At 43.3% G+C, this 11,374-nt stretch overlaps 1 protein-coding gene across 1 annotated transcript in view; it reads left to right on the plus strand.

The window, feature by feature from the left end:
- The window catches only part of VAV3 (vav guanine nucleotide exchange factor 3), a 417,371-nt gene that overhangs the window by 278,731 nt on the left and 127,266 nt on the right, over positions 1-11,374 (plus strand). Inside the window, exons 19-20 of the mRNA XM_045292020.1 lie at positions 5,714-5,739; positions 6,711-6,819. Of these exons, the coding sequence (XP_045147955.1) occupies positions 5,714-5,739; positions 6,711-6,819 (135 nt within the window). The remainder of the gene's footprint in view (positions 1-5,713; positions 5,740-6,710; positions 6,820-11,374) is intronic.

The following is an 11,374-nucleotide window of genomic DNA, read 5'->3' on the forward strand; positions in this document are numbered from 1 at the left end:
TATCTCCTTCCCGTATGTGCTTTTGTTCTACTCAGCACTCATAGGGTCCCCACGAGTCAGAAGTGACTAGACGGCCACTAGCAACAGTAATATATGACCAAGCCTCTGTGGTCCTTTTCTTAGCTTGACACAGTGACCCATAAAGCTTGCTTCTAAAAATAATAATAAATAAATAAATAAATAAAGCTTGCTTCTGCATCCATTTCAACAAAGGAAGTAACACTAGAAGGCAAACCCTGCTGGAGCAGATGACTTTGGTTTAATGCAGTTTTTCCTTATGGGAAATGCAAGCCTCAGCTGCTCTAATATTTAACTAAAGCTGATCCCCATTTGCTGATCTGTGTAATCGTTCTTTTATCTAGGCCAGATGTTGCTCCTGCTGCTGCTATGAAAACCTATTGCAGTGAGTTGACTCCCTCTCTTGGAGCTCCTGTAGGAGAATAGACCCGCCCCATAGAGGTCCCAAGTTTGTAGGTTTAATAGAAGCACACTAATACATCTTTCTTCCAGGGACTAGCTGGTGGGTTAGAACTGCCAACCTTTTAGTTAGTAGTCACACACATTAACCACTGTGCCACTGGATCTTCTTATTGCTTCTGATGCCTCCTCACATGTGGAGGAAGTTGTGTCAGTATTTTAATACTTTCAACCTGAAAAGTTGCTACCTAGAACCTGTTTTGGGGTCATTACATACTACAGCATAAGGATTAACTTTTAGAGGATAAATTTATTTCATCCTACTGCCACTATGCATATTGTCATGCTATTTTTACACAAGGTAAGGCTTGATCATTGCTTTCATTAAAAAAAAAAACCAACCAGAAACAAAAGCAAAAAAATTGTTTTTCTTGCTATTTTTTGTAACCTGTTATATAAAGTAGACCACTCTTTTTTTTTTTAACTTAGCAAGACAGTTTTATAATCAAAGGCAGTGATTACTTCCCATCTTTAACTATTTGACCAATTTGGTGATATACTAATAATTATTAAAGTGAATTATACAAAGGAGCTTCAAAATATGTGTGGAAAACCGGGATTGAAAACTCAGGAAATTTTTCCAAGCACTTTTTGAAGCCCCCTCATAGATTCCTGGTAGAGCTCTGGAAAACACGTGAAATTAAAGCCTCTTTTCACGCATTACTTAAGGTTTATTATTATTTATGCAAAATCTTGCTGGAGATCTGTGAGGTTGACCTAGAATTTGTGTAATGTCCTCTCAAGGGTGGTCAGTCCAATTGCCTTGTGATGCTTCAGAGAAATAGCATGTAAGGCATGATGACAAAGCACCTTCAAAGCCTATGCTGATAATGACTAGTCTGTGGCCTCTTTTGAGGCAAATGGTCTTCCTAGACATTGATTTGTTTAGTCTTAAGGAACAGACATTCTGATAGGAGACAAAGCAAATGGTGTAATAATGTATGAACTTGAGAGCCACTTGTATTGGAAAAACAAATAATAGAAGCTTGGATTTTATATTTAAACAAATGAATCGGAAGAGAATAGTCCCCAGCCCCAGTGAAGATAATTTCTCTCGAGCAAATATGCACTCTGAGTCCGTGCTGACATTGAAGATGGACTTTTCAAAGACTGCAAGCACTTCAGCAGCAATACTTATCTGAATTACATTCAACCAGTCGGGACATGATGAAAGAATGCAGGGTATAATCCCCCGAGGGCCTGTGAGTCACCATCTAGAAAGGTTCTTGAAAGGGTAAGAAAATTTTATAGTTTGATCATTAGGAGCCCAAGAAATAGGCTACAGGGTAAAGGCAAGTTAAGGATTAAAAACTTTTGCAAACGGTAAAGCAGTGAATTTATATCCTAAGAAAATTCCCAGGAGAAAAGGCGAGAGAGAGAGAGAGAGAGAGAGAGAATAAGAGAGAAGGAAACCTTTGCATCAAATCTCAACCACAACCTTTCTTCTTACTGAGAATCAGCTAAGCATATTTGATGATAATCAGTTTTCGGTACCTTAGCTCTGATACAGAGCTCTGAGACACACAGAGAATTCTCAAGATCCATTTGCCCACCCTAGTGCTTTGGGGTATATGCAAAGATGAGGGGGTCAATGAGGACATAAAGGATGGATAGGGTTTCAGACTTCAAAATTAGATCACCTTTTTAAAAATAGACTCTCCACCGAGCACGGCTACTGTGTTTTCACAGGCAGAATGAATGAAGCCTTCTTCCAGACATTTTCCTTCTTTATCTCTTTACTCTGAAAATGCGTGTCACAGTGTTGCAGTTGGGTTTGCCTCTCTCACGTGACTGTTATTTTAGTATACGCTGCCAGCCATGTCATTGATGTGGTTGTGAGAATGTAGGTTCTGGCTCGGAAGGAATCCATCAGCTTAATGACAGGGCCACTGGAACGAGGACAAAAGCACCCTGAAGGGGCCCAGCTACGGGCTTTGGAGCTCAGAGCAGATTCTGTTATCTCTGCTCCGTATTCGCAGAACGTATCTAAAACCCAAGTAAAAGATAGGGCTCAATAAAGAGCTCAGGTCTCCAAGGACTTCCTATCGGAAGGGGACACCCAGCCTGAGCAGATCAGAGGAAGTCCAAGAAGAAATGGGCCTGTCTTGGGGCAGGAGGTGACTGGCGAGAGGAACATTTGGGTTGATACAGCACGAGGCCATGAGTTCAAGGAGTTACACAGAGGATTCAGACTGTGTGTAGAATAGCTCTTAGTTTTGTTCTTCGTGTTAGGCGGTGCGATGGAATAGATTCTGATGGATAGCCACCTTGTGATCAGCAGGACAGAACCCTCCTGGTTGCACATCACCCTCACCATCAGTATTGTGCTTGAGTACATTGCTGTGGGCAGCGTGTCAGGCCATCTCACCGAGTGTCTGCCTCCTTTTCTACGGTACCAAGAATGATGGCCTTCTCTAGGGACTGCTTTCTCCTAATAACGTATCCAAAGTAGGGGGATGAAATCTCCTCATTTTCACTTCTAAGGAGCATTCTATACTTCTTCTAAGACAGGGTTTTGGTTTTTTTTTCATTTTCTGACAGTCCATGTATATTCAGTATTCTTCATCAACACCATGATTCAAATGCATCATTTCTTCTTCATTCTTCCTTATTCTTGCCTTACTTTCAGATGCCAATGAATCAGTTGAAAATATCATGGCTTAGACCACGCACACCTTGATTCTCAAAGTAACTGCTTTGATTCCTTAAGCTCTCTTACTGCATCCAGATGGAATTATGAGGGGAAAAATGAAGAGTTGTGATGAAAGGATCCCACAAGAAGGGAAGAAAATGTGGAGAGAGTTGGAGAAGGTTGTCAGGCAGCTGTAGCTTGGTTTTCACTTTGTTCCTCTCTCATCTCTGCATCTTCTTCACTTCAGATCCTTTTGAGTTCAATGACAGATCCTTCCTCTCTCAGGGAGTTGGCCAACATGAGGCCAAACCTTATCAAAGTAAACCTGAAATGGGTACAAATCCGGATCTTTAGTCCTCTGTTTCAGGATCTGTCTCCTGAGTAAAAAGTTACAAGTGTTGAGATGATCTCAGATACCATTCCCGCCTCTTCCTGAGCACCCGGAGAATGCTCCAGAGGCATGGTGTGGCTTTGCTCCGGCAAAGGATATTAAGGTTTTACTGGGGGCCCGGGTTGCAGGGGAATAGAACGTTTAAAGCAAGTTGAAAAAAGACCTACTTCACAAGGACATGAAAATGCTTCTGTACACAGACTAGAAAACCATTTCTGGGGGGCAGGAAACAAAGGCCTTGAGCTGAAGTTGAGGTGCACACTCATTTATAAACACTGAACCCCAAAGGGAAAATACTGAGATTTCTTCCAGCTGTGCAGGTTTTGCAGACATCTCAGACCTTCCTCCCACTTGTGGTGTGATCGAAAGGATGGCCGCTCAGGCTCTTTGCCCCTGGGCAGTATGAGAAGGTGTGTAGCGCTGTCTTGCAATGCAGATCATCCGGGCTGAGCAGTGAAACAGGAATCCAGCTGCCCTCTCAGAGCCCAAGTTAACCTCACCTGGGGTCTAAGTCTCAGCCTGGTGTCCAGTCAGATGGCTCCCAGTGACACTTGCATACGCCCTCTCTCCAAACTTGGAAAGGAGCTGCATGTGACCAACATGGCAAAATGATCTCTTCTGGATGTGCTCCTCGGTCTGGTGTGACAGTTCCTCTTCATTAGCAAGTCTTTCTTCTGAAACACTTCCTGTTTCTAGTACAGAGACAAAGAGTGAGATGGCTTTCTGTCCTGGAACACTCTCAACTAACGCCGAGCTCCAGCCTAGGAGCGGGGCCTGAATGGAAGGCTGTTACCCCTGTAAGCCAAACTGGGAGGGCTTGAATCAGACAGAATGATGCAGACTGAGCGTTTCTTCAGAAAGGTGACTTTCTGCCTATTGGACTTTCTTTTTCCATTCATCGGGAATCGCCACTTTAAAAAAAAAAAAAAGAGGGAAAAATAAAAACAACCTCTTGTTCCATGCCCCAGGCAGTCTACCTGTGTAAAGCAGGCTGTGGCAGCTGGGCTGATGTCCTGGTAGGTGTTTTTCACCTTGAACGCTAGTGGTGGGGTGCCTCAGATCTTCTGAAAGGACACCTCACCGAAGTAGCACGTACGACTGTCTTTCCTTCCTCTTGTCTCTCACCATGCCCTCTGCTTAGCAGATCACTCGGGTGGGAGAAGTATGGGCACACGGTCCGCGGGCGAGGGATGTTTCTTCCTTGTCTGGAGACGTCGAGACAAGTCCAGGCTCTTGCGCATTTGGCGGGGAAGCACTGCCCAGCAGTTCTCCCCGCTCTGAGGGTGCGCTTGCTCTCAGCATGAGCCTTCACCCTGTCCAGAATGTACCTCTGAGGACCGCAGGACCTTTTATAACTGCTAGTCGCTGTTAGCGACGGAAGTGTGGTGAAGGGATTGGTTAGCCTATTCACAGACAGCTAAACCAAAAGGAGTGGCACAACAGTTAAAGCACTGGCTGCTAACTGATAGGTCGGCAGCGCCCTCCCACCAGCTCCTCTGTGGGAGAAAGCTGTGAGCATCTGTGTCTGTCAATTTTACAGCCCTGAAAGCCCTTTGGGACAGGCTCACTCTGTCCTGCAGGCTCACGGTGAAGTAGAATCGACAAGGGCAATCTGGGTGTGGTTTGACTTGAACCTAAGATTGAAAGAAAAATTGGCAAGATGAAATGCTGTTGTTTTTATTTCTATCTTTAAAATCATGCTGAATTCTCCCCCAAATTATAAGAGGTAACAGTCATTAAACTAAAGGGAACACACTAGTATACAAATTGCTCTGTGTTAAATTTGCCGCGGTCTCAATAGTCAATGCAATGCCTGTGTAGTTTATTGAGTTTAGATTTTTAAAAGCAAGTTTGTTGAAAGACTGCTTTGCACCTTAATTTCTCTCATGCATGTTAATTTCGTGTAAGCCTCTGTTATAAGGAGCTCTGTGAGGTCGAATTGACATTGCTTAATAAGCAGTTGAAAAGTTAAGCATAACCAAGAAGTAAGTCATCTACAATTATGAGTCACCTTCCTGACAAGCCAATAAGGTAAGAGAACCCAGGTTGCCAAACAATAACCAGCGCAGCCTGAGGGACCCTGGAAATATATTACAGGTGTGAGGTAGGAAAGCAAAGCCAGTCCTGTTTTATCGCGCTGCAGAGAACAAGCTAAGCTTGCTAACCAAACAATTACTTTACACTGACAATGCCAATTTTTACGTTTGTTTCAGAACAAGGGACGCTCAAACCACCTGAGGTAAGATTACCATTTAAAAGTTTTCATGTTTAGCATCTAAACTTATGCAGTTCATGTTGTTCGCTAACTTCAGCAGGCTTTAGCACCGATGGTATGTTTCGTGTTCCTTTTTAAATGACAAGGGCAGAGGTAGAATGAGTCAGCAAGTGCTTGGGAATGACACGCACCAGTTGAAGTCCCCGAATATTTCAGAGCCACTGTCTGAAATCTCAGGTAGAGGGGAAAGTGAGCATGTATTCTAAAACCATGAGACAGAGGCACCTCAGAAGGACGCATTCAGGGAGATTTCAAATAGCTACTGTGGCAGTGCATGGCATATATCTGGGAACGATTCTCCTGGTACCCTGCTTGGAATTCCACAACCCCCTGAGGTTTTATAAAGTGCAGGGCATCTGCAGATGCAGAGAGTATTAATGATCATGCAGGAAGGGTGATGCCCAGCCCAGGAAAGTTGGCAGCTGTGTGCCCTGTTGTGGATCGTGGCGTTGCTGCCATCCTGTTGCCAGTACTGAAACGTGCCCGCGTTCATGTTTCTAATGGTTTTGCACTGGAGCATAAACACGATTATGATCGCAGCTTCTGGATCAAACCAACATCTGATAACACTTCCCTTTGGTTCGACGTGGAGTCTGCTTCCTAATAGCTTATAAGCCTGTGATTCCTGACACATCCAAAAGAGATCATTGATAAAGAGCCCGGCAGAGTGAAAAAGGTGGCACTTTTTAGATAACCATTACCTTTGCCGTCCCTCAAAAGTAACACATTTTTCACCTGATCCCCAAAGTAGTAAGTAAGTGGGGATCAAAACCACAGCAGAAACACCACAGACTGGAAGAAAATGCTTGGCTGAAGTTAGCATCTCTCTTTAAATCAAGGCGATATTAATGTGTGTTAGCTAAGATAGTGTTTATACCATTGTGGAAAATAATGAAACGTGCATCTGGATATCACATTAACAACATTTGTTTCAGCTGTTTGGAGCTTTGGAGCTGTTGGAGCTTCGTAAACATGATATTAAGAAGCTCACATCACAGACACTGATCTTGCGCCACAGTGGAACTGTTAGCACTGGGAGTCTGGGTTAGGGAATGCATAGCCGGGTAATACGGAGAGGAGCTTCCAGAGTGGGTGGAACAATTCCATCTTTTAAAATCTATCTTTTCACCAACTTTTTGAAGCCTCCCTGCCCTCCAAATACTAAAAAATAAAATAAAATAAAATAGGACGATTTCTCTTTTGGCTAAAATAACAAAACAACAAAAATTTTTGAGTTTTTTTTAATTTGAAATGTTTAGTTGACAAGTAAGATTTTCCATAACAGGCATGAGGATTCTCCCAGCAGTGTTGTCGATGATTTTGAAAAACAGCCCTCCTGGTCCCACTTTCTCACGAGAGACTTCTGGGTAGAGTTCTGAACTTCCACTTGGTGGTGTTACGTAACGTTTCTGCTCTTACATGTACGCTGTCTAGCAAGGGCTTTGCTTTATTTCAGTTAACTAACGTGATGTGCACGTATTTACAGAAAGAAAGTGCACTGATAAGAAATGGGTAATAATTCTCCCAGGCACGTTACATCTCTCTTAAAAACTGTGCATAAGCCTTTTATGAAGTGAATTCATTTTCACATTGATTTTTATTTTCAGTGTAGTGCCAATCTTTGTGACTTAATTTTTAAAATCTAACAAGTGTAATTTTAAATTAATAATTAACAGTCTCTCCTCTGGATGGGTGGATCATTACAGTTAGTTTTTATACTTGCCTCACCATTTGCAAGCACTAGCTGTTTCAAAGGAAGCTTTAGGAGCAAAAGAACATTCAGAAGTATCTTTGCCCTCATGACTTGTCACCAAGCCCATCATGTGCAGAAGGGCCCACTGCAAAGGATATGCTTTAATGATGCTCAGGAGTCTGCCCAAAGGGGCCACTGCAAAGGACATGCTTTAATGATGCTCAGGAGTCTGCCCAGAAGTAAATGGTGACGTTTTTGTAGGCTCTGTGATTTTTTAATTTTTGTTTTCTCCCTTCCTTTGCGATGGTCCTTTTCTCCATGGGGTTTAATGAAGTCCTGGTCGTGTAGTGGTTACACGTTGGGCTGTGATCCGTGTGGTTGACAGTTCAAAACCACTAGCAGTTCATTGGGAGGTAGACTGGGCTTTCTACTCCTATAAATAGTTACAGTCTTGGAAACCCACAGGGGCACTATGAGTCAGCATTGACACCAAGGCAGAGGGTTTTGAGTGAGTGTGGTGCAAGCCATTAAAGTGCTCTGCTACTGACTGAGAGATTGGAGGTTCGAGACCACTCAGAGGCTCCTTGGGAGCTAGATTTTGGTATCTACTTTCCCAAAGAAGTGAACGGTGAGAAAACCCTTGGAGCACACTTGTGTCCTGAAGGACATGGGCAGTGCTGTGAAGTCCCAAGACCTGGAGTTGAAATGGGCTAGAGAGCAGTGGTGTTTGTTTCTTAATCCGCTTGTAGCCCTCTCCTGCTGCCTTGTCCATTGCCCTGATGGTGGTTTTCTTTTAAGTTTGATGTAGATTTTTTAAATCTGCATCCTCAAAGTAGGCCAGTTTTAAGTAGCCACAGGATTCCTACGTATCCATACCCATATGTGGAATGCTCATCTCACATCCAGTTCTGGAATGTTCTCTCAGAATCCCCCTCTGGCTTCAGAAAGCTGCTTAGAGATTTTAAATTCATTTCCTGTTGCTGGTGTTTCTACCACTACAAAATGCACAGGAAACAAAGGCATTGTTGCAGAGGAGTGAAGCTGCTTGTTCTGTTGGTAACATCAACAGAAAACAAAGGTTATTCCCCAAAAAAGGAAAGGAAAGAAAGTGACTGTCTTTCTTTCTTAGGGCTTTATTTGGTGTGTGTGTGTGCATATGCGTGTGTGTTCAAGTGAAAGATAAGGTAGGATCAGGTCGTGAGTAATGAAATAAGAAATTACCAGCTTAGGCCTCCACTCCCCCCTCCAAGGGAGCTCAAAGGAGATGAAGAAGGGTGTGCAGACTGGTCCTGAGGACCTTGTGGGGCTGTAGGTGGGTAAGCATTCCTACTGAGGAGGCAGGCCGCTAGGTGTGCCCCTCAGGGTCCCCTCCTGCAGCTGCTGGGGACTAAAGACTGTCCAGCCTTGTCCCAGACCACTGAGAATATGAGGGCGAGGGGAAAGGTATGCCGGACAGCGTTTCCCAGAATGACAATAGAACATTGCATTCTAAAATTAGTCATTTATGTTCTGCTAAGAAGTTCCAATTTTTCTGCAGTAATTAAAGGGTTTTTTAAAAAAAAGTTTAAGTGCTTTTAAATATATAATAAATCTCAAAAATGATCAGAAAGCACTTGGTCTGAGGAGCTGTTATTCACTCCTGTTTTTGTATTTATTTTTGTTCCCTAACTGCTCACCTTCTGTTTTCAAGGTCATTAGACTTCCCAGGAGGAAACATCTCAAACATAGTCTCAATAGAATACTTTAAGTTTCATTTGAATTTGAACCTTCTGATTGCCAGTGAAATAGTTGATCCGGAATGTTGGGCACCTATGGCATGTTTTTCTTGAAAACAATTTCTAACCCGACAGCCATAAAGTTTCTACAGATGATAATACTAATGAACTAGTACTTAGTAATCCATGTCATGTGGCAGGGACTCAATGGCCACTCATCACAAACTCCCTGCGGTGGGTACTGTTAGCACCCCCATTTTATAAGTGAGAAAACTGAGGCAGAGACATTAACCCACTGGATTAAGATCAGGAGGTGCCCACGGGGCAGAGTCTAAATTTGAACTTGGGAAATCTCGATTCTAGAATCCATGCTCTTAGTAATTGCACTATGTTGTTAAAATTCAAAGTAATGCATTCTTGCTCTTGAATCCAAGCATCTACTCTCATGTTAAGTTTATTATCTTTAAATAATACTCTTTTAGGGACTCTGAAAATATGGCTCACAGGTTGGATTCTCCCCTTCCAAGCATGTCCGTAGTAGTCACAGAAGCAGTGTTTACTGGAAAGGCCTCGGCAGACCGCCTTTAGGAGGCATTAAGAAGGTAGCCGGATAGCAGCATAGGAAGCCAAGAGCAGCAAGATACACATCATTCTATATTTTCTTGCTGGAAATATTGTCTGTTACCGCGAAAGCCCCCAAAACCCTTTCTTTGAAAGCAGTTTCATGAGATTACCAGATGTAAATCTCCAGTTCACCCTGCCTCCCTTTTTCGTCCCTCGTCTCCCAGGCTCAGAGCTACACGCTCTGGTCCTCACTCACCGCCACGGTCTTCACGCCTCCCACCCCAACCGCCTCCCCTGTGAACCTCTTACCCATCTGGCTCAGCATAACCTCAGTGCTGATTTCAAGGACCCCACTGGTCTCTTAGGAGCCCTGATGCAGTAGTGGTTACACATCATGCTGCAAACTTCAAGGTCAGCAGTTTGAAACCACCAGCTGCTCCGTGGGAGAAAGAGGGAGCTTTCTACTCCCACGACGAGTTACAGTCTCAGAAACTCACAGGGGTGTAATTATAGCCTGTCCTATCGTGTCACTAAGAGTTTGCGTGGACTGGATAACCAGGAGTTGGGTTTTGATTTCCGGGTAGTGCGGGGCACATTGGGCTAACACACTCGAGGTCAGCAAGGTGAACCCACCCTCTACTCCGTGGGAGAAAGCTGAGACTTTCAGCTCCTGTAAGGATTTCCAGCTTTGGAAACCTGCAGGGGCAGTTCTACCTTGCCCTAGAGGGTCACTATGAGTCAGAATTGACTCAATGGAAATTAGTTTGGCTTTGAACTCTTGATTGGCCTTTTATTCCCATTTTGCCATTTAACTTGTAAATGAAACAGCAACAGAAAGAAGAAGCCTGAGAAAAACTTCCGTGGCTAATGTGTGCTTAGGAAAGTTGGTGCTCTGATGAAACCGGGTCCGCGCCGAGGCTCCAGCTCCAGTGCGCCACGGAGAAATGGGCTCTCCTGGAAACCCGGAGCCTGGACTTAGAACTTCATCCCGCTGCAAAATAAAAAGTGAAAATCAAGACTTCATTCATTTGTGAGATTACCATAGTTATTAGGTAGAAAGGAATTGAACGCTTGTGAAATTGAATGTTTAGCCGTGCATTTTCCAAGTTTTAAAATCTCTTGTTTTACCTCTCTTCTATAAATTCCTGCCATGTGGAAATTTTCTTATGAATTCCTTCTCTAAAATAAGGATTCACTTTCATCATTCACGTTACCTCCTGTTGTTTTGTTTGGCTTGGCTTTTCTCTTAAACTATTCAGATTTGGCAGTATACAACTTAATCACCATTCTCCTTTAAGTGTTTGTCCAAATCAGAGCTTAAGATCACTGTATCGAAGTGGTAGACCTGCTTCGGTCTCTGTTCTGCCCGACCGCAGTAATGATTGCGTTAGCCTTTTAAGAAACCAGTTTAGGTCTGTTACTCATTGCACCCTTGTAAAGAGCACTTTGACCCATGAATGGGCATGTAGGCTTTGTTCTCATATTTCCTGTAGTCACTGCGACTTAAAATAATAACAATAGCCTAAGCACAATACCAAATGAGAAGATATTTCTTTTCCACAGTGTTAAAATGTATCCTCAAATTATGAAATAGACCTTTGTTCTAGAGAAAGACCTGTTAAAAAGA

The sequence above is a fragment of the Echinops telfairi genome, unplaced genomic scaffold (genome assembly GCF_000313985.2).
Source record: "Echinops telfairi isolate 266 unplaced genomic scaffold, ASM31398v2 ScPeMD7_443;HRSCAF=831, whole genome shotgun sequence".
Classification (NCBI taxonomy): domain Eukaryota; kingdom Metazoa; phylum Chordata; class Mammalia; order Afrosoricida; family Tenrecidae; genus Echinops; species Echinops telfairi.